The 23,950-nt window shown below is 44.1% G+C and overlaps 3 protein-coding genes across 3 annotated transcripts in view; 1 reads left to right on the top strand and 2 right to left on the bottom strand.

Annotated features, from left to right (window-relative positions):
- The window catches only part of LOC112074265 (protein-L-isoaspartate O-methyltransferase domain-containing protein 2), an 8,122-nt gene extending 4,569 nt beyond the window's left edge, over positions 1 to 3,553 (top strand). The window contains exons 6-7 of the mRNA XM_070440453.1: positions 286 to 412; positions 834 to 3,553. Of these exons, the coding sequence (XP_070296554.1) occupies positions 286 to 412; positions 834 to 1,309 (603 nt within the window). The 3' untranslated portion in view covers positions 1,310 to 3,553. The remainder of the gene's footprint in view (positions 1 to 285; positions 413 to 833) is intronic.
- A 58-nt stretch (positions 3,554 to 3,611) lies between these two features.
- Positions 3,612 to 13,504, bottom strand: LOC112074264 (kinesin-like protein KIF3B). The gene is given in 12 exon segments (XM_024141459.2): positions 3,612 to 5,993; positions 6,386 to 6,594; positions 6,703 to 6,808; positions 6,975 to 7,091; positions 8,825 to 8,858; positions 8,861 to 8,942; positions 9,130 to 9,239; positions 9,242 to 9,251; positions 9,415 to 9,503; positions 9,506 to 9,515; positions 9,812 to 11,340; positions 13,396 to 13,504. Coding segments are annotated over 11 exon segments (2,295 nt in total). The 5' UTR covers positions 11,234 to 11,340; positions 13,396 to 13,504; the 3' UTR covers positions 3,612 to 5,887.
- A 796-nt stretch (positions 13,505 to 14,300) lies between these two features.
- Positions 14,301 to 17,829, bottom strand: pofut1 (protein O-fucosyltransferase 1). The gene is made up of 7 exons (XM_024141458.1): positions 17,665 to 17,829; positions 17,335 to 17,456; positions 16,995 to 17,177; positions 16,466 to 16,578; positions 16,037 to 16,229; positions 15,619 to 15,861; positions 14,301 to 14,740 (listed from the first exon to the last, which is right to left on the bottom strand). The coding sequence occupies exons 1-7, from the start codon at positions 17,801 to 17,803 to the stop codon at positions 14,546 to 14,548; spliced, it is 1,188 nt and encodes a 395-aa protein (XP_023997226.1). The 5' UTR covers positions 17,804 to 17,829; the 3' UTR covers positions 14,301 to 14,545.
- Positions 17,830 to 23,950: the final 6,121 nt, after the last annotated feature.

The raw sequence follows: 23,950 nt of genomic DNA, 5'->3' as shown, positions 1-23,950 counted from the left end.
ATGAACTGATGATGCACTACCCAACCACAGAATGTCACCTTGTGCATTCTACTATTACAACTTTCAACAGTAAATTGAAAGCCGGACTGAGTTCCTTTAAAAAAAAAAAAACATGTTTTTATTATTTTAAAAAACAATTTGGGGGGGGGCACAGTTTGAGAACCACTGCTCTAATGTACCCTCTTGTTGTGCCCTCATAACCTCTTGTTGTGCCCTCATAACCTCTTGTTGTGCCCTCATAACCTCTTGTTGTGCCCTCATAACCTCTTGTTTTGCACTTTCTAGCTAACCAAGATCACGCGTACAGGCCTGAGCAGCTGGGAGACCAAAAAGATCATTGCTGTGTCCTTCGCTCCCCTGGTGCTCCCCAAAGATTACACCAGTAACATCAACCCCAAGACCGTCCCACTACGTGAGTGCCTCATCAGTTTGTTATACGTGGGAGTCAGTTCAAAGGACATGACTCACCAGACCGATTGRCGCTCTGCATAGTACGGGGGCCGTTCGCTTGCTTTTCGGTGCGGCGTGTTACAAGGACTACCCGCCGTTGCCGACTGACAGKCGTTATTTRGCCCATTTCTACATGTAGAATCGGTCTGCAAATTTCTACCGCCGCTGTTCAGAGGTGCTAAGTACTCTCGGCCGGCAGACACTCAGCCATCCTAGTGGTCTGTCCGTACCTTTTTTTTTTAATAGAGTTGAGTGACGATAGAAAACCCCAAAATAACTTTTTGTCACCATGGAAACAATACTCACGTTAACCGTTTTCTAACTTTCCCATCATTCTCTGTGTTCTTTCCTTTCAATCATCTCTCTGGTGACCCACGGAGCAGCCATGTTTGAGGTGCGGACGCTGCAGGAGCTGGCTCGTATAGCCATCCGCCACACCCTGAGAGTGACCARGGACAACGGGGAGGGTCAGCCACGGGGCCGGGGCTCTTTTGGAGGAGGCAGGGGCCTGGGAGTCAGTGGGCTCCACAAGTACGGCCCACGCTTTAAACGCCGGCGCATTCATCGGCGCCACTGCASCTCTGTGGTACTGAGCAGTGCCCTCCCTACCTCCGCCCCCATGGACAACAACAATAACCGCGGGGGCCAGGAGGAGGAGAAGCAGGGAAGGGCAACCCGGGGAGCGGAGGAGGAGGAGGAGGAGGCTGCGGAGGAGGAGGAAGAAGAGGAGGAAGCAGAGAGGGAGACAGGGGAGCTACTCCGGGCAGAACCACCTATAAACATCCTGAGAGAGAGGATTCTCTGTTTGCCCCTCCCGGAGCCTCTGAAGATGTACCTGCTGTACTGCCGGGAGAAATGACTTCTCCACAGATAGAACTAACAGCGGAAAACAACCAAGCAACCAGCCTTGGGCATCTACAACCCCTGACCCCTACCACTCTTCTAGGCACGGCAACAGGCCCCCTGTTACTGACTCACTGACTGGGTCTCTATTGGTTACTGACTCACTGACTGGGTCTGTATCCCTCTTGTCCTKRARKWRKTCTCTCTCTSTGTGTTTTTCTTACTCAATGCCTTTCCTGTATGTGTAAGAAGCATACATATTTGACCAGTGTAATGGTAAGGGTTTCACCTCTGTGATAGAATGGCTCCCTGGGAATCTGTAGCTTAGCTTTCTCAATGGCACAGATAGCTTTCTCTGACAGCCAAACAGATCAATTTTTGTTGCAGTAGTTGGGAGAGGAGGATCATTGTGATATTTTTATTTTTTTTCCATTTTAACTCAACTCAACTCAGAGGGTTGGGTAGGTGTGAGTTTGTGATCTATCATTATGTGATGTGATTGAGCGCTGGACATATGGTGGTGTCTGTTATCTTGTTGGAAGACTCTTCTTATTGGACGTTACGTGCAGCCACAGGTTCCAGAGTACACAGAGCACAGGGTTCAGGTCTAAATAAAGGTAAACCACTGGATATTGCTTTAGTCTTGTGCTTCATAAATGGCATAGCGTCCGAYCCGGAGGAGAAATAGTTTGTAATTTCAGTCGTGTCCAGAAGCCAGAGAGACTTTGTTTGGTATAGTGGACAGGGATTTGAGACCACAAAGCTGGGATTTTCCCTATTAGACCCCCCCCCCCAAGTTCCCATAACATCATAGATCTGTTCAGGGGAGCTGTTTGTGTGGAGTTTGCACAATGAGTATCAGGTAGGATTCCACAGTGAGGCCATTTTGTTTTTGATATTGCACATCGCAACATTGGTCTGATCTGGTGTGGCTGAGTGGAGCTGGTAGAGGTGCCTGGTGAAGACGTGGTATGTCTGAAACTGTTGACCTACATTAGGTTTAGAGACCTATATCTAAAGTGATGCTATTGGTTGACTCTATTCTGTTAGCAGGTTGACCTTGGCAGACTGGCAGTGAAGACTAGGTGTGTTTTTGAGAGTCAGCATTCCAGAGAATAACTGMAGTCGACACTATGATATGATAAAGTCCAGAAGACGTTTCAACATGATCATGAGACTAAGGTTGGCAATGCTTCTTCACATGTTATGATGGATTCTGCTCATTTCCAAATTCAAAAGCACCTACTAGAGATCAAATTCTCTTTTTATGTTTAGTAGATTTATTTTCCAAGAGGTCCTATGAATATTTCCTAGCTCGTCCGTGTTGGGTTCAGTGACATTTTTAATTCTGTCAATTCGGGGGGGAAATACATTTGATTCATAGGTAGATTTAAATTTAGTTGAATTTCATTAGCTTCTGAATTGATTGGATAAAGGTGAAATTGACTCTAACCKTGGCATGTACGTTTATCTAAATATGCTCATTTGGTTTACTCCATAATCAATAGTGAAAGCTTGCAGAGGATCATGTTTTTTCCCTACATACTATTTGTGTTTTCCTATTGGTTGAAAACAGCATGATGGGGGGGGAACTGGTTGATGCCAGTTCATTTTGTTGATGTGTGAAGGTTTGCTTATCTTTTCTCCTGTCATTCAAAACTATCTGTTTTGTTAATATACATTTTGAAGTGGAGTTTGGTGTTCATCAGCACATGGAACATTGTTTCTGTGTAGTATTTGGTTTGTAATGCAACAGGAAAATTAAAAACGGACTAAAATAAAAAATGATCATAATCGCTACAGATATTCCTTAAGTTACAGACCTGGATGTTTTAACCTTTCACCCTTCAGTATGTCGCATGAAACTTTCATTCTAGTTATAACTATTTTGATTTGTCCTTTTTAATAGAACATTTGGAAATATGCTTTCTCATTGATAAATCTTTATAGTGACTTGGCCAGGCAGATTGCTTTGGTCGTCCAACTGTGTAACAGTACACGTCTTGAGTTTTGTCATGTTAATTTTCAATATTGTGGTAGATGACAATAAAGGCCTTAAGTCTTTCCCAGTCTGCCTTTTATTCTGTGCTGTAGAACCATTCCTTTGGCTTCTTTGAATATTGCTTTTTTTTCTTTTTTTTCTGTCAAAGCTTATCATTTTGTGAATGTTTGTGTTGTACTTCAGCAGTTTAAGGATGTTTTGGAATTTGAGCTGTACTATTGAATGCTGTTAATAAAATCATTTATGCAAAGTTGAGAATGTATAGCACTTTAGTTAAACACCAGATTCACTCATTTTAAATTAACATGGAACAATGTGTAATTTAAGTCTTTATTAAAAGAAATGTACAAGAAAAAGGACTTCTGCTTTCCCAGTCAGCACCAGATTGTAGTGCACCAGCACTCTTGGCTAAAACAATATCAGAGATTCATCTCGGTCAAACGTCTTCTACACAGATACATGGAGTCTGGGTGTGGTGCGGTTAAAATTGAGGGATTATCAAGCAATTCACATTTACCAAATTCTATGGCTTGGTGACAATTGGTAAGAATTTTCTAAAATCATGCAATARGTAGTGTAATTGTTAGCTTTCATAAGATCAGAGAATTTAAATCAGGGGCTAACCATTGTATAAAGATTCTCATGGCAAATGTACACAGTMTACAAAACCATTAAGAACARCTGCTCTTTCCATGAGACTGACCAGCTGAAAGCTYTGATGTCACTTGTTAAATCCACTTCAGTGTAGATGAAGGGGAGGAGACAGGTTAAAGAAGGATTTTTAAGCCTTGAGACATGGCTGGTGTGTGCCATTCAGAGTGTGAATGGGCAAGACAAGAGCCTTTGAACGGGGTATGGTAGTAGGTGCCAGGCACACCACTTTGTGGCAAGAACTGCAACGCTGCTGGATTTCACACAACAGTTTCCCGTGTGTATCAAGAATGGTCCACCACCCAAAGGACATCCAGCCAACATGGGCCAGTATCCCTGTGGAACGCTTTCGACACCTCGTAGAGTTCATGCCCTGACGAATTGAGGCTGTTCTGAGGGTAAAGGGGAGGGATGGATGCAACTCAATAGGTGTTCCTAATGTTTGCTATACTCTGTGTATACATGTCCCAACATATGCTTTCTCACACAATCTGAGTGAACATCACATTAAGAGAACACATAAAACATTGCAGTTGAGCCAACCTTAAAATATAAATTWAATTTAACCTAAAGATTTGAACTAAAGCCATTTATTAAATGTGTACTGTGTCGGGGGGGGAAAAAAGTAACCAATAAAACGAAATGTGTACATAAAGTTGAAATTATACKAATCCAAAAATAAAACTTAAAAAAAACATTTTAATCTACACTTGTTTATAAAAATGAAAAGTGGTAATAAGTTAACTTCTCCACTATTGACAGCTATTTACTTGTATAATTTCTACAACTGAAAAGGTGCTGCAGGATTATCTATGGACATGCTGCTCTCTATATATACACTATGTCACAGGGTAGTAGAACCCAGTAGCAGCAGCAAGCGGCAGCACYGCCCTCACAGTGACAGGAGGTGGGAACAGTAGTCAGACATGCAGGTTTCAACCGTGTGAATTAAGACTGCATATTTATCCAAAACATACACGGAAAGCTACCTTCATTTTCCAGACCAAGTCTATTTTATTTTGATGGAGGCCTCTGATATAGTAGTATTTCAGCCTGCTCTTGTTAACCTATAAATGTTTTACGGACAGTATGTTTTACATTAGTTATTCGTCCCAACCTTCAGCTCCATTCAATCTCTCTCAAGTACAAGAAATCAGTTGATTCCAAGGAACACAGCCAGATGTGAGGTTGATAACGATGAGGCTGGGGAAACGATACAACCCCTCCATCCTCTCCTTTAGCCTGTCCCTGTAGGAMAATATAAAGGCACCTTGGAACCCTGATAGATTTGGTTTGTGTTGACCTCTCGTTCCCCACTATCCTGTTGTCGCGTCATCTTCTCCCTGTCGTCGTCACATCATCCATCATGTGCGCCAGAAAGAACAGCATCTAGTGATTCCAGCAGCAAGCGGCCCCCACCACGCGACAGAGACGTGCTGTAGTGTGCTTCACCCTCCAGCCTGTACACTTCACCATGCAGTACAGACAGACTCCCCACTTATCTAGGGCAACAGACAAAGCGCAGACAGACCTCCTGGATAACAGCACTCCATTGTAAACCTAAAGTAGGAAGCACAACCACTTCTGGACAGACATGCAGCACAGAAACACACAGCATGTCAATGACATGTAACAGCTGTCATGTGCCCCATCAGATGTCAYCCCCCCATGTCCACATCCCATCATACTGCAGACCTGGGAGGGGCCCAGGAGGAAACGTGCAGCTCAGAAAAGTATTGGTCCAGAAACCATTTGGGATGGTAAGATTGTAACAAATCTCTTAAAAAACAAACATTATAAACAGCTACGTTCTCAGGTAAAATAAAAATAAGCTTCAATCTGAGTCTCCTTTACTTTCTCTGCAAATCAGTCTCCAAGACTCAGCAGAGGAACAAAACAAAAAGCAGTCTTTGAGTCCCAAAACAGAAAGGTGTGGGGTGATCACTTGGGCACCAGCCCACGGGATTGTGGGTATAAAGGATGTCCTGGGCTGGAGGGGCTGTATGGAGAGGTGGGGGTGACAGTCTTCTTACCCGTTTTAGGTCGGCTGGAGGAGATAGGAAGATCAATATTTTGTTGGGGGAGAATGTTGATGTGGAAACATTGGTTTTTAAATAATGATTATTGCTTTTATAACCCTGTGGTATCGAGTGTAGCGAACATCTGCTAACCATGTCCCGTGTGGCTCAGTTGGTAGAGCATGGCGCTTGCAACGCCAGGGTTGTGGGTTCATTCCCCACGGGGGGACCAGGATGAATATGTATGAACTTTCCAATTTGTAAGTCGCTCTGGATAAGAGCGTCTGCTAAATGACTTAAATGTAAATGTGCATGTGACTAATAAAATTTGATCTGTGACACTAAACAGGCAGAAACACTTCCTACTGAAATAACTGATTAAACCCAGAGCTGATTTGTACAGAACAGGACAGASCCTTACCCAGACTTTGGTTTCTTGCCGGCCCCAGTGCTGGTGGCCTGGGTGGGTKCGAGGCTGCTGTGGAACCCYGAGGCATCCACCTGGATCMCATCRTCTTCKCGCAGWGCATCCTCCAYCGCTGCTGCTACCYTGGGCGCTATGACCGGCTCCTCATACTCCTTAGTGGTCCGAGCAGGCAGGTCCATCTCCAGCATCAGGATATTCTCAGCCTGGGGGGAGGGAGAGAGAGGGGAGGWCAGAMGTCAGGACACTGCTACCGCCCAGAGGACAAGGACTAAGTCACATTCACCGAGGAGAGAGAGGACAGAACATCATACCTTGTACCTGACGTCAGCCTTCATCACCATGGAGGTACGGGCGTGCTGACTCAGGGGTCGTCTGTAGCCCACCGCTGACACTGGCCTGGTCATCATCTGCTGGTCACTGAGACAGCGAGACAAGAGTTATTAAGAAGACAATCTGTACGTGTTCCTACACACAAGGGATTTACCAACCACTTCTTCCAAACCCTGTGTTTGTATTCAGGATGGTTTTCAGCATGTTTGTATGTCTAAATGTCTCTCTACTGGATAATTAAATGTGCATATACTCCTCTATGCGMGTGATGGGACGCATCTTCCAGTGGTCGTCCTCCTCGTCCAAGAACGCCCTGTTCACAATCTTATTCTTCTCCTCCACGGGGATGAAGTTCTCAATGATGAGATGCCTGGCAGACAGAACAACAAAGGTCAGTTCGGCTGAGGATACAGACAGAAACAACGAGGTCAGTTCGGCTGAGGATACAGACAGAACAACGAGGTCAGTTCGGCTGAGGATACAGACAGAACCAACAGAGGTCAGTTTGGCTGAGGATACAGACAGAACAACGAGGTCAGTTCGGCTGAGGATACAGACAGAACAACGAGTCAGTTCGGCTCGAGGATACAGACAGAACAACGAGGTCAGTTCGGCTGAGGATACAGACAGAACAACGAGGTCAGTTCGGTGCTAGGATACAGACAGAAACAACGAGGTCAGTTCGGCTGAGGATACAGACAAAAACAACGAGGTCAGTTCGGCTGAGGATACAGACAGAACAACGAGGTCAGTTCTGCTGAGGATACAGACAGAACAACGAGGTCAGTTCGGCTGAGGATACAAGACACGACGATAACGCACGACATCTGAGATACAGACAGAACAACGAGGTCAGTTCCGCTGAGGATACAGACAGAACAAAGGTCAGTTCCGCTGAGGATACAGACAGAACAACGAGGTCAGTTCCGCTGAGGATACAGGAGAAACAACGAGGTCAGTTCGGCTGAGGATACAGACAGAACAACGAGGTCAGTTCGCTGAATACAGACAGAACAACGAGAGTCAGTTCCGCTGAGGATACAGACAGAACAACGAGGTCAGTTCCGCTGAGGATACAGACAGATACATCGAAAAGCAGTCCGAGCCCGAGCGATACAGACAGAGACAACAGAGGTCAGTTCGGCTGAGGATACAGACAGAACAACGAGGTCAGTTCCGCTGAGGATACAGACACGAACAACGAGGTCAGTTCCGCTGAGGATACAGACAGAAACAAACGGAGGTCTAGTTCGGCGTCGCTGAGAGATTACAGGAACAGACAACGAGGTTCCAGTTCGCTGAGGATTACACGACAGAACAACGAGGTCAGTTCGCTGCTGAGGATACAGACAGAACAACGAGGTCAGTTCCGCTGAGGATACAGACGAGAACAACGAGGTCAGTTCGCTGAGGATACAGACAGAACAACGGAGGTCAGTTCCGCTGAGGATACAGACAGCAGACAACGAGAGTTCAGTCTCGCTGGAGGATACAGACAAACCAACGAGGTCAGCGTCTGAGATACAGACAGAACAACGATCAGTTCCGCTGAGGATACAGACAGAACAACGAGGTCAGTTCCGCTGAGGATACAGACGAGAAACAACGAGGTTCAGTTCCGCTGAGGATACAGACAGAACAACGAGGTCAGTTCCCGCGAGATACATGCAGAATCGAACGAGGTCATTCCTGGGGGACCTCTAACAGCTTGAGGTGTAGCACTATCATGAGATTGAAATAGGTGTGTCTAGCAGCATAGGGGTGATGAGGGAACTACAGTACAGTCTGCTAATCTAGACCAATCAATAACTAGCTCTGACAGCTACGTTAGAGGAAAATGTACTTGGTATGACTGATGTGTGTTGTCTCACCTAGTCTATACTAGACAGAGTCTGTAAGAGCATGACACGAAATAAACAAGGACGCATCTGCCCTCGATCACAACGGGACGCATGTGCCCTCGTCACAAACCTGTGCTCCCTCGTCACAACGGGGACGCATGTGCCCCTCGTCACACGGACGCATGTGCCCTCGTCAGAGGAACAACAAAATACCACTAGTGATATTTTGTTTTCCTGCGTGTGCGGCCTGGCGGCTCCATACTTGAGTTTGAGATCCCTGGTCAACTCATTCTGGTCTGCTCCAGCTCCTGTCTCTCCTTGCTGTGCAGCTCCTGGACTTCATGGATATCAGTTTTCACTGCCTGCAGCTTCGCAAACAGCTGAGGGAGAAAAACAGGGTAGTGAGGCAAAGAGAAGAGAAAAAAACCCATGGGGTTGATTCAGTGCAGCAAAACACATTTACAAGGAAAAAGTTAGCCACAATTTCCTTTGAACTTGTGTATGCTAAACTGACAAGTAAAGACAGCTTTCTAAGGAATCATATACAGCCGTTTTCTAATGTCCTACCTTTTTCAGCTTCTTGGTCTTGATGTCTACTTCCTGTTGTAGAGAGCTGTACGTCTCCTTCAACTCCAGGGTCTCCTCGTCACGATTCTCCACCTGCTGTTTCATCTCCCCTCTCTGCGTTTCTGCACACAAACACACAGAGCGTCACGGTAAGAAGGGCAGGGCTGTGTAAATCACACAAACTAATCAAATGTTTGTGTGTGGGCAAATCAATACTATTAGATTGACGTCTATTGAGTGTTTAATTCTCTCTATCAATAACCTAAGTCTAAACATAAACGTTACCTGCTCAGCGATTTCCTGTCTCTTCTGTTCCAGGATCCTTTGTTGCTCATTGGTGTGGTCTACTATGTTCTTCCCACCCATCAGAAGCTACTCTCCATTGCCTGGAAGACGACACAATCAAATGAGGCGTGAGGGGGAAACACAATCATGAGGCGTGAGGGGGAAACACAATCATGAGGCGTGAGGGGAAACACAATCATGAGGCGTGAAGGGGGAAACACAATCATGAGGCGTGAGGGGGAAACACAATCATGAGGCGTGAGGGGGAAACACAAGTCATGAGGCGTGAGGGGGAAACACAATCATGAGGCGTGAGGGGGAAACAGGTGGAATCAAACAACAAAAAATGGTTTGGGTTTAAAGACCATGAAAAAGGACCAGAACGTAGTCTCCTCACCTTAACTTTGGCAGTCAGCATCTCGCCTGCCTCCTGCTCCTTTTTGAGGGCATCCATCTTCCTCTCCTTCTCTTTTAGCAGCCTCTGTTTCTCCTCTGCCACCAGACTGTGATCCTCCATGATGGCCTTCCTCTCCCTCTCCAACTTCTCCTGCTGTACACGCCAATAATCTGCACCCACTTTATCAGCTGGTTCTACACCATCATCCTCCTCCTCCTCCTCAGTCTCTCCATCCTCAGTGTCCTCTTCTAGTTCATCCCCAGCTTCTCCAACCCCCCTCCTCCTCCTCTTCTTCTTCTTCTTCCCTGAGCGTTTCTCTAACTGCTCTTTGAGCCGAGCAATCTCTTCCTGGAACTCCCTGAGCAGAGCATCTTTAGGGTCCTCGTTGACYCGGGGCTTGTTCTTYATGTTCTTGGCMCGGTTTGAGTAGCGTAACGTGGTCAGTGTTTCCTCCACGTTGTAAGAGGCTGGTCCGATGTTAGCCACCATGACTGTGCGGGCATTGCCCCCCAGGGAGTCCTGTAGCAGGCGGGTGAGCTTGGAGTCGCGGTAGGGGATGTGGGTACTCCTGCCGTCCACTAGGGCAGAGATGACATTCCCCAAGGCTGACAGGGACAGGTTYATCTTGGTYGCRTCCTTCAGGCGCTCTCCTTGGGCTCCTGTCTTGGTCTGCCTCTCACTGCCAGCCAGGTCCACCAGGTTCAGTTTGCCKACTCGAATGTGGTTCTCTCCGTCGARYCCCAGCTCGCTGCACTCGARGGTAATYASYAAAATGGCATGTGACCGGGAACTGTGCTCATTCATATTGGTGGAGCCCACCGAGCGGTTCTGGTTCCCCACGTTCATGACGTGCTCTATTTCTCGTACYCTCTTAGTGACGAAGGAGGACAGGTCCTTGACGTATACACCCGTGTCTGGCCTCTCTTTCAGCTCCAGCCGGCGGGACTGGTCCTTGGACAGCAGGTCCCTGATCTCCTCCTGGTAGATCTCCAGGTACGAGGCCCMCACCAGGTACTGCTGGTTCTGGGAGCGGGAGATGTGTGTGAAGACGTGCTCAAAGGAATTGGGGATTACACCCCTTCTCTCTGGGTCATTGCGCACCCCCTCCATAGTGTAYGTCTTTCCTGTACCRGTCTGGCCYTATGCAAATATGGTCCCATTGAAACCAAGCAAAACGGAGTCTACCAGGGGCCTGAAGGTTTCATCATAGAGATCTACCTGTTTSGAGTTCCAGTCGTACACAGAGTCAAATGTAAAGACCTTGGGGTGTTCGTGGGCTGCAGCCCCCCGGGGGTTTCTCACGGCCACTTGGCCCAGCTTCACATCCACCTGCACCACCTTCTCAAAGTTGGCTGCCCGCTCCTTCTCATTCATGGGTCGACAGCGGACCACCACCTTCACCGACTCTCTGGTCTTAGACATCGTGACGGTCCCCAGACAAACTGACCTTGTCCCACTGGCTTGTGTCTATGTCCTTCAAGTATTGTACAAGTCTGAGATCACAATGTCAGACCTGCCAGTATCAGAACCTGTAAAAAGAGAGGGAGGGGGGAATGATCATATGCTGATTTTCAAATAGCTATTCCCAACACCATTAGTTACTGTTCATGTTTCTTTTGTGATTATGAAGACCTTATTTTGTGCACTGTGCCTCAAACTAGCTTACTGGCTACAGTGGTGTTAGATACTGTAGCAGCTAGCTAGCAAGCTAACATTAACAAGACTAGCTACCTAGGTTAACAACAGAGCACAAGATCAAAGATACTGCTGGTAACTAGCTAAGCCTTCATCTGAGACATAGAATTAAAGTTACCTAGCTAGTTAGCTACATGACCATAAGTATGTGGACACCTGCTCGTCGAACATCTCCTTCCAAAATCCTGGGCATAAATATGGAGTTGGTCCCCCTTTGCTGCTATAACAGCCTCCACTCTTCTGGGAAGGCTMTCCACTAGATMTTGGWACATTGCTGCYGGGACTTGCTTCCATTCAGCCACAASAGCATTAGTGAGGTCYGGCACTGARMTTGGGCGATWAGGCCTGGCTCYCAGTTGGCGTTCCAATTCATCCCAAATGTATTCGATGGGGTTGAGGTCAGGGCTCTGTGCAGGCCAGTCAGATTCTTCCACACCGATCTCAACAAACCATTTTCTGTATGYACCTGGCTTTGTGCAGGGGGGCATTGTCATGCTGAAARAGGAAAGGGCCTTCTCCAAACTGTTGCTACAAAGTTGGAAACACAGAATCATCTAGAATGTCATTGTATGTTGTAAAGTTAAGATATCCCTTCACTGGAACTAAGAGACCTAGCCTGAACCATGAAAAACAGCCCCAGACCATTATTCCTCCACCAAACTTTACAGTTGGCACTATGCATTGGGGCAGGTAGCATTCTTCTGGCATCCGCCAAACACCTAGATTCATCTGTCGGACTGCCAGATGGTGAAGCATAATTCATCACTCCAGAGAACGCGTTTCCACTGCTCCATAGTCCAATGGCAGCGAGCTTTACACCACTCCAGCGGACACTTGGCATCGCATATGGTGATCTTAGGCTTGTGTATGGCTGCTCAGCCATGGAAACTAATTTCATGAAACTCCCAAAGAACAGTTATTGCACCGACGTTGCTTCCAGAGGTCGTTTGGAACTCGGTAGTGAGTGTTGCAACTGAGGACAGATACGCTATGCTCTCAACACTCCCGTTCTGTGAGCTTGTGGCCTACCACTTTGCAGCTGTTGTTGCTCCTAGATGTTTCCACAATAACAGCCCTTACAGTTGACCAGGGCAGCTCTAGCAGACCAGACATTTGATTTACTGACTTGTTTGAACGGTGGCATCCTATAACAGTGCAACGTTGAATGTCACTGAGCTCTTCAGTAAGGCCATTCTACTGCCAATGTTTGTCTACGGAGATTGCATGGCTGTGTACTCTATTTAATACACATATCAGCGACGGGTGTGGCTGAAATAGACGAATACGAACACAGTAATTTGAAGGTGTGTCCACATACTTTCGTATATATAGCGAGACTAGACCATTTCGCTAGCAAAACGTTGTAAATGTATGGCCTACTAACTTAACTAACTGGCTAAAAATGTCACGTTCTTTGGCAAGCTAACTAGGTAACGTTACTTATCACTCAGTGCTCCCTAACGATAGCGACGAAACAGAACTGATGGCATTTCCAGTGCTACTGTAGCTAGTTAGCTAACGTTAGTTGATTGATGCAAATTAAAATCAATGGTTACAGCTTTTCGGTTTTCTAATTGTGACAATTAGCTATATTAACGAGAATACAGCTAGCAAACTGGATAAATATGTTCACGTCACCCAACAGAATGTTAGATTAGTTAGCCAGCTGGTTTACAAAGAACCGGGACAGCACCCCAAACTCGATCAGACGGCCTAGCAACGGCAAAACACATCCATCCTCAGAGGGCAAGAGACAAGACCGTGTATTTTGATGATGGAGGCGTCTCCTTATCCAGTTTACAAGAACAAGCACACAATTCTGGTGAAATTCKTTTTGACATTATTAAACTGCAACATCCATGACAACGTAAACGTTGTCAGCTAGTTACCATTTAATCCAGTGCTTCCACCCAGTCAGCCATTACCGCCGCCGTCCCGCATCCCAGAAAACTATCCCGGATGGAATGGAGATGCTGGTTGATAGCTTTCAACATCACAGCCAATCTTCTTCTTAGGTATAATGGCATTTGCAACAATTATATGTGCATTCTGCCACCTACTGTGCGGGTGGATAATAAAGATCCTCAAAATGAAATAATARGGTGTAAATAATAATAAATATATACAGTACCAGTCAAAAGTTTGGACACATCTACTCATTCAAGGGTTTTTCTTTATTTTTGACTATTTTCTACATTGTAGAATAATAGTGAAGACATCAAAACTATGAAATAACACATATGGAATCATATAGTAACCAAAATGTCATGTTCCCGGTCATTTTCATCACAGAGCAATAATACAACTAGCTAGCAGGTACAACTTTWAAAAAATATCAGAAACCCAATGACAAAATCTGATACAGTAATCATTTATATATTAGAGTACATTAGAAAAATGTAAGAGGAAGACTGTCAACCTCCCCTTTATAATTAGTATCTGCAGGATCAGTTACTGCACTCCTGAGAGGGATATTACCCCCCCTCATTRACCAGGTCGCCTTTACATCGTATTAAAGAAGGATAGGAGGGAGGGAGAGCAACACGTAAGAGCTGGAGCACGTGATCAGACAGGGACATTACACCGGAAGTCTTGCCCACCCAGGGTTCAACAGGGTGATCTGAGCTCCTGCTAACTTGGCTGGTATGCAAATTGAGACGACATATATATAGCTGTGGCTGTAGAAAGTATTGTGGAAATTGAACACCCTCTTGATGCTCTGCAGAGGTATGTAATAGTGTAACTCATTGTTTAATAGCAGTGGTGTACTAGAGGCTAAACCCAAGTAAACGCAGTTTACGCAACTTTTTTTATTTTTACCTACCTTTTGCAGGAAACATGCATTGAAAGCGTTACTTTATTCACAGTGAACGGTGATCTGAGCCCCCCCCCCCCTAAAAAAAAGTATTACTACATCACTGTGTGATATGAGGATGGAGTCGATCACATTCCCACAATGCAATGTCCAAGTCCTCACCCAAGATTCAAAAGCCATTTGTCATCTTTCTTCAGAATGGACTACGCAGAAACGGAAAATCTTCACAGCTCCTGTTTCTTGTCCATTTTTCCAGCGTAGTCCATTCCGAAGAAAGACGACGGACGGGAATGGACATCCCGGTCTCGTTTGACAAAAGCAGAGAACGAGGACACACAATTCCCAACGAAGTGGTCAGCTTGGCTTAGGATGTACAGGTCCAACTGGGCAGAGTCCGGCCTGAGGCTCACCACCTTCACCTGGGCARGGACAGACAAAKAAACGATACACTGAACATGCAGTATAGAAACAAAGCATGTTTACCAACAYCGTAACACCTGCGAAAAATGGATGTACTGTGTGTGTTTATACAGTGTATTCGGAAAGTARTCAGACTCCTTTACTTTTMCCACAGTTACGTTACAGCCTTATTCTAAAATTGATTACATAGTTATCTACACACAATACCCCATARWSAKAYKYKAAAKAYWWTMTTTMWTTTMWWWYRWRWMKAKAWAKAAKAKWAAWTWKRMYAAWWWTWKKWTTWKKWWKKWMMTWAWTMYAAWMSKWTRCKYGMMYKRWKCKKKWMYAYSRMGMTMYAAYYAWMMCKAYYYMMTMSKAAYSRMMRKWRKAYGSKAAYGGMMGSRWKTTTGAAGAATCTCAAATATATTTGATTTGTAAAACAGTTTTTGGTTACTACATGATTCCATATGTGTTATTTCATAGTTTTGATGTCTTCCCTATTATTCTACAATGTAGAAAATGGWAAACATATAGAAAAACCCTTGAATGAGTAGGTGTGTCCAAACTTTTSACTGGTGCTGTCAGTATTCAGGATCTTTACTCAGTACTTTGTTGAAGCACCTTTGGCAGAGATTATAGCCTCGAGTCTTCTTGGGTATGACACTACAAGCTTGGCACAGCTGTATTGGCACACCATTCTGTATTGGCACACCAAACATATTTTATTTAAACCATTTCAGAATAAGGCTGTAACCATAACAAAATGTGGAAAAAGTCAAGCGGTCTGAATACTTTACAATTGCACTGTATGTATGTATGTATGCATGTATGCATGTATGTATGTATTATATATAAATAACTGACAAATAAAATCAATAAATCAAACAAAGCTCACCTTATCCTTGAAGAGGTTTTGGATCTCCAGGAGGTGGGACTCTGAGTCTGTGGCGATGTAAACAGAGCGGGCAGAGGTTTTCTTGACCCAGAGCTTGAGGGCCCGGCGGATCTCAGCCAGGTCAGGGAGGCACATGGTCATGGTGAGGGGCAGAGCGGTGTGACGGTTATAACCCACACACTGAGGAGAGGCCATGAAGTGAGGCCCAGTATCCCCACTCTGGAGCAGCTTACAGGCATTAACCTACAAGGACAATTAAATCGGGGGAATACAACAGGGAAACAGAATGGGTCTGGGCAGCCAAAAAAGTATTGTCAAAGTGTCAATAACTATTTATTTTTTTATTCTGTCGACAATGTGTGTGTGTGTGTGTGTGTCACTCTATCCATGTGTGCATGTGTGTGTGTTCCCAGCTCACCCAATCAGAGCCGATCCTCAAATGTATGGCCACGTATGGCCTGGGCAGCAGAGCAGCGATGTGTTCCTGTCCCTCCTGCACCATCCTCTCCGTCCAAACTACATACCGCTGTAGACCCACATATTCCTCTATGACAGGGAACTGGGCCGGGGCACCAGGCAGSGCCAGGACAGGGTGCTCTGACGGAGGGAACCTGCACAGGGAAAACCACAGAGGCAAGGAATTTGGGACTGCAGATGAAAATTAGCTGGCTGGCTAAAACTTGCACTTCTACAGTGATGTTCATTAATGGGCACCGTCCCTGTAWAACTACATTTAATGTAATACATTGGTTATGGTAATAAGAGGTGTAATTATTCTGTTATATCACCAGTAAGTTGAGCAAAAAACATGCTTATGTTTCACTAACAGTAAAACACAAAGACTTACTTGTTGAGCCAATGAGGTTGGTGGTAGGAACTGAAGGACAAGCCGTCAAACAGGACAGACCTGTCAAACTCCACTCCTACGTGGTCCCAAAATGGACCAAAAGGATTCCCGTCCTGATAATGACAGCATGTGATGGTTCATAAAACCCCATGAGCAAGGCTTGACATGACATTTATACCAGATCTTATGATTTTTCACCACTTGGTGGTAAACATGCGAAATAGATGATATGGAAGAGATTTTAATGTAAAATACAGTTATAGTAACATTCCATCGGGGGGCAGTGTTCTGCTCTGCCATGGCATTCTTTCCATTAACATGAACAACACTAAATCAATTAATTTCTTATAAGTAATTTAACTATATAAAAGACAATAGAGCCAAAGCTATGGCCTCTGTTTCAGGACCTGGCTTTTATATAATCTTTCTTGACCAGTTTCAATGTTTTTTTCTMTCACTTACCAGGCTCAATACCCGAACAACGGTCTCAGTTATCTCCGACTCTCTGAACCTCAATCACAACACTCACCTTCATGGGGCAGGACTTCTTGTCCACGCTCCTCTGGGCAGCTGACTCAAAGCAGTAGGCTGCCCTCTTTCCCTTAGGCCAGTGTGTTGGTGCAAGCTGCTCCATGAAGTCCTCCAGGCTTACCACACGGTGGTAGTGGGTCAGGGCTTCCAGCTGGAAGAACTCACTGTAGGGGACATGTACCTGTTGAAAGGGAGACACAGCTGTGAGTGTGAGATGTGATCATCGCTGCATCACAATTCTCTGTCCTTTCTCCCAAAGTGTGCTCTTGTTCACTTCGTGGATTTAAAAMAAAGGGACTGGTGATATCAACACCAGGAAACATGAATCCTGCACTTACATTTGAGTATGGTGGCGCGTGGTGCCGGTACACTATGAAGGGGGGAACTGCCAATGTGCGATTCAGGATTTTGGCGAATGCCAAAGAACCCAGAAAGTGGTCGGCTTGGTTTCCAAATCGACCTGAGTAACGAAATTGGTCCCATTAGCAACGAATTTTAAACACTACATTTATATTTGGAAAATACAAATCTAGATAGCATAAATACATAACATCTGCATTAATAAATTAACTGTAAGGAAAACATAGCCGGGCTAGTTACACATCAGACACCAAGGACACCAGAGTATCTAACGTTACAATGCTTCCGATTAAAGTTGATCAAATTACCCATGCAAGGACAATATAAAATGTAACCATTTTCGTCCCACGTTAACTCTGTAGCACACGTTAGACTAATTTGTAGCAATATTGCTATAAGCGAATAATAGARCACAAAAAGTTGCAAACAATTCAGTTTCGCCGCCATTGTGTTTCATGCTACATCCCAGAATGCATTGGATGTTGAAAAAAGCTTAACCCCTGAGGTGCTGCTTCCGCTTGTATACGCGGGTCTGCTACATCACTCTGAAACGTCCAATGAATTTGGAATTTGAACTTCATATGATCTTGGAAAGTTGATGGAATATTTAGACATAAATCTATTTCATGGAATCTTTAGACATGTGTGTGAGGAAAGTGAGGGGGTGGGGAGAGAGAGAGAGAGAAAATAATATATTATCTGTTGTTTTAATTTCAGATTCATATGTGAGGCAATCAGTCTTCATGAAATTTGAATTTATTAGCCAAAGAAATGTGTGATTCTCTATTTTTAGTAGTCACAGAATTGACTCATTTGTCTGGCAGTAACTGCTCTTATACAAAAACTATTTGGAACAGACTATATCACAAAACTGCGATGTGTAAACGACATACAGAAGCTGATGACAGAAGTATTGTACTTTTTTCTTTTTTTAAATCTGAGTATTCTGATGAAAAGTTCAATTAAAAGAGTATGAACAGATTCAAATAGTCATCCAATAGGCCCATACAAATCCCACAAAACCCACACATATTGCTCACACACATGTCTTGTAGCTTAGTTTGGGGGAAAAACAACAACATCATGCTTTTAAACATAACCGCAAGTGAGTTCATCATCATAGATGTACTAGTATTTGATTGTGTTTCTTCATTAATTAACAACAGGGTCCTCGTGAAATCTTCAGCGGTGACAGAGAAGACCCTGAGTAACTGGCTTCCTGACCATAGTGCCTTGAACTGGAATGGAGTCAATCAAAATGGAGTCAATGTTATTTTCACTGATAAAGACCCAGAAGAAACAAGTACTAAGATTGAACCCAGAGTTCTGTGATTAAACTCTTCAATAAAAGCAAAATCTGTGTGCAACATGCCTCAACCCATATAAACACTTGGTTTGGGTGTGGTCTCAACCCATATAAACACTTGGTTTGGGTCTGGCCTCAACCCATATAAACACTTGGTTTGGGTGTGGCCTCAACCCATATAAACACTTGGTTTGGGTGTGGCCTCAACCCATATAAACAGTTGGTTTGGGTGTGGCCTCAACCCATATAAACACTTGGTTTGGGTGTGGCCTCAACCCATATAAACATGTGGCCTCAACCCTATTATTAAACTACAATATACCTAGGGTGTCTGGTTAGACTGTTAAACTTCTTTCCTTTTCCAGACCCAACATCAAAACATCTCCAATCCAAAGTCAAATCTAGAATTGGCTTCCTATTCCGCCAACAAAGCATCCTTTACTCATGCTTATGCCAAACATACCCTTGTAAAAACTGACCATCCTACCAATCTCGACTTTCGGTTGATGTTCATTTACAAAATAGCCTCCAAAACCCTACTCAATAAATTGGATGCAGTCTATCACCAGTGCCATCCGTTTTGTCACCAAAGCCCCATATACTACCCCACCACTGCGACCTGTAACTCTCGTTCGCTGGCCCTCGCTTTCATTACTCGTCGTGCCAAACCCCACTGTTTCCAGGTCATTCTACAAGACCCTGCTACGGTAAAGTCCCCCCTTAGTCTCAGCTCGCTGGTCACCATAGCAGCACCTACCTGTAGCACGCGCTCCAGCAGGTATATCTCTCTAGTCACCCCCAAAACCAATTCTCCTTTGGACGCCTCTCCTTCCAGTTCTCTGCTGCCAATGACTGGGAATGAACTACAAAAAAATCTCTGAAACTGGAAAACACACCTATCTCCCTCACTAGCTTTAACCCAGCTGCAGAGCATCTTCATAGATTACTGCACCTGTACATAAAACCCATCTACAATTTAGCCCAAACAACTACCTCTTTTACCTACTGTATTTATTTACTTAATTTATTTTGCTTCCTTTTGCACCCCATTATTTCATGTCTCTACTTTGCACTTTGCTTCCACTGGCGAAACCAAACCATTCCAGTGTTTTTAGTTTTTTATTTTACTTGCTGTGTTTACTCACTTCGCCTCATTGGCCTTTTTTATATTTTTATTTATTTATATCATATATTTGTTTGCCTTCACCTCCCTTATCTCACCTCAACTTGCTCACATTGTATTATAGACTTATTTTTTTTCACTGTATTTATTGACTATATGTTTGTTCTTACTCCATGTGTAAACTATGTGTGTTGTATGTGTCGAAACTGCTTTGCTTTTATCTTGGCCAGGTCGCAATTGTAAATGAGAACGTGTTCTCAATTTGCCTACCTTGGTTAAATAAAGGTTAAATAAAAAAATAAAATAAAAATAAAACACTTGGTTGGGTTGTGGCCTCAACCCATATAAAACACTTGGTTTGGGTGTGGCCTCAACCCATATAAACACTTGGTTTGGGTGTGCCCTCAACCCATATAAACACTTGGTTGGTGTGGCCTCAACCCATATAAACACTTGGTTTGGGTGTGCCTCAAACCCATAAAACACTTGGTTGGGTGTGGCCTCAACCCATATAAACACTTGGTTTGGGTCTGGCCTCAACCCATATAAAACACTGGTTTGGGTGTGGCTCCACCCATATAAACACTTGGTTTGGTGTGGCCTCAACCCATATAAACACTTGGTTTGGGTGTGGCCTCAACCCATATAAAACACTTGGTTTGGCCTCAACCCATATAAACACTTGGTTTGGGTGTGGCCTCAACCCATATAAAACACTTGGTTTGGCCTCAACCCATATAAACACTTGGTTTGGGTGTGGCCTCAACCCATATAGGTGTGGCCTCAACCCATATAAACACTTGGTTTGGGTGTGCCTCAACCCATATAAACACTTGGTTTGGGTGTGGCCTCAACCATATAAACACTTGGTTTTGGCCTCTACCCAATAAAACACTTGGTTTGGCCTCTACCCATATAAACACTTGGTTTTGGCCTCAACCCATAAAACACTTGGTTTGGCCTCTACCCATATAAACACCTGGTTTGGGTGTGGTCTCAACTCATATAAACACTTGGTTTGGGTGTGGTCTCAACTCATATAAACACTTGGTTTGGGTGTGGCCTCAACCCATATAAACACTTGGTTTGGGGTGGCCTCAACCCATATAAACACTTGGTTTGGTGTGGCCTCAACCCATATAAAACACTTGGTTGGGGTGTGTCTTCAACCCATATACACACTTGGTTTGGCCTCAACCCATATAAACACTTGTTGGCCTCTGCCTCTACCCACATTATATAGTGCTGTGTGTGTGTGTACATATGCCACAGAGAAAGGGTCTGTATGGATGTTTGTGCACTGTATGGGGCATAAAAATAAAAAATAAACATCACCACTGCTGTCAATGAAGCCAATTTGTCTTAATTAATTGAAAGATCCTTTTATCATGTCTTACAACAATTGTAATTTAGACAGCAGAAAGACCGATTGGGCAAGTTCCTGAGGTGGCTTGAACTTTAGAATGCAAATTGTAGGTTGACAGACCGACCATGAGCAGTTGATATCTTCATAGGGGAACTCTCCCATCCCACTCCTCACACAACCACGTAAGTACTCATGCACACACACACACATACACACATGCAGGTACAGACGTTCCTCAAAATACTATGTGTATGTGAACCTTTCCTACTCTGAATGTAGTTCATTCATAGAGGTCCATGACATGTATGTGACCGTGCAGAATACCTTATGAAATATGTACTGTAATGAGCTCTGGTCAATTGATGGATTGGCTGTTCATCCCACTGCTTGAGAGGAAAAGCCCACCGCTCACAGGTTCAAATTCAGTCAATGCAATTCAAGGTGRTTTCTCAGTCTTTATTTCATGTGTTTTCTTCTGTCTCTGATCAGGCCTCTCTTTCCCTCTTTTCCTGTCTGGCTCTGCTCCGCCCCCATTCACTGTTTTTCATTGTCAGAGATGACAGCGATGATAACGAAGCAGAGAGCCACAACTCACCACCCTGAGACTTCCTCCAGGTGGATAACTGAAATAGATTAACAAACGGCGGGTGGAAACAAAAACTAACTGTGCAATATAGTAGGTGCACTTAAAAAAAAAAAAGGTGCTTTCTAGAACCTAAAAGGGTTATTTAGCTGTCCTCATATGAGAACCCTTGGAAAACCTATTTTTGGTTCCAAAGTAGAACCCTTTTGGTTCCAGGTAGAACCTTTCTGAGTTACGTTTAGAATRCTTTCCACAYAGGYTTCTACATGGAACCCAAAATASTTTTTTCTAAGAGTGTGTATGAGTGTTCCACAGATTAATGTTTTTATTTTTATCTCTATTTCCCTCTACCTTCTTCGTTAATGAAAAAAACTCTCTCTCTCTACCTTCTCTTATGAAACCCCTCCTCTCTACTTTCTCTAATGAAACCCTCTCTCTCTCTACCTCTCTTAATGAAACCCCTCTCTCTCTCTACCTTCTCTTAATGAAACCCCCTCTCTCTACCTTCTCTTAATGAAACCCTCTCTCTCCTACCTTCTCTTAATGAACCCCCTCTCTCTACCTTCTCTTAATGAAACCCCTCTCTCTCTCTACCTTCTCTTAATGAAACCCCCTCTCTCTTACCTTCTCTTAATAAACCCTCCCTCTACCTTCTCTTAATGAAACCCTCTCTCTCTCTACCTTCTCTTAATGAAACCCCCTCTCTCTCTACCTTCTCTTAATGAAACCCCCTCCCTTACCTTCTCTTAATGAAAACCCCCTCTCCCTTCTACCTTCTCTTAATGAAACCTCTCTCTCTCCTTTTGGCACAACAATCAGCCTTTAGTCCTCCTGCTTATGTTGAATAGGTGGTTGACCCCAGAGACCATTGACCTTTCCTCCGGTCGACTAGCAGTGATGCCACACCGTCCTTTCCATCGTCCTTTGGTATTTAGTGTTGTACTAGGATCCCTGTTATCTGTTGCTGAAGCAGCAGTACTCTTCCTGTGGTCCACACAAAACATAATATGACATAATACACAACATCAACAGACAAGAACAGCTCAAGGACAGAAACTACCTACAATTAAAACAAGAACAGCTCAAGGACAGAACTACCTACATTTAAACAAGAACAGCTCAAGACAGAACTACTACATTTAAAACAAGAACAGCTCAAGGACTAAACTACCTACATTTAAAACAAGAACAGCTCAAGGACTAAACTACCTACATTTTAAACAAGAACACTCAAGGACAGAAGTACCTACATTTAAAACAAGAACAGCTCAAGGACAGAACTACCTACATTTAAAACAAGAACAGCAGAACCATTAATGATTCTACAGACATTTACACACATGCCACTGTACGTTGGTATATACACCACATACCTACTGTACGTTGGTACATACACACATTACCCACTGTACGTTGGTACATACACAACATGCCTACTGTACGTTGGTACATACACACATACCTACTGTACGTTGGTACATACACACATGCCTACTGTACTTCGGTACATAACCACATACCTACTGTACGTTGGTACATAACACACATACCTACTGTACGTTGGTACATACACACATACCTACTGTACGTTGGTACATACACACATACCTACTGTACGTTGGTACATACACACATACCTACTGTACGTTGGTAAATACACACATGCCTTACTGTACGTTGGTACATACACACATACTTACTGTACGTTGGTACATACACACATACTTACTGTACGTTGGTACATACATACATACTTACTGTACGTTGGTACATACTCACATACTACTGTACGTTGGTACATACACACATACTTACTGTACGTTGGACATACATACCTACTGTACGTTGGTACATTACACACATGCTTACTGTTACATTCGGTACATACACACATACTTACTGTACGTTGGTACATACATACATACTTACTGTACGTTGGGTACATACACACAACTTACTGTACGTTTGGTACATACACACATGCTTACTGTACGTTGGTACATACACACATACTACTGTTACGTTTTGGTACATACACACATACTTACTGTACGTTGTACATACACACATTGCTTACTGTACGTTGGTACATACACACATACTTACTGTACTGTTGGTACATACACACATACTTACTGTACGTTGGTACATACATACCTACTGTACGTTGGATACATACACACATGCTTACTGTTACGTTGGTACATACACACATA

Source organism: Salvelinus sp. IW2-2015, unplaced genomic scaffold, assembly GCF_002910315.2.
Source record: "Salvelinus sp. IW2-2015 unplaced genomic scaffold, ASM291031v2 Un_scaffold2552, whole genome shotgun sequence".
Lineage (NCBI taxonomy): Eukaryota > Metazoa > Chordata > Actinopteri > Salmoniformes > Salmonidae > Salvelinus > Salvelinus sp. IW2-2015.
The sequence above is the reverse complement of the archived record's forward strand: the minus strand, read 5'-3'. Positions and strand labels throughout refer to the sequence as shown.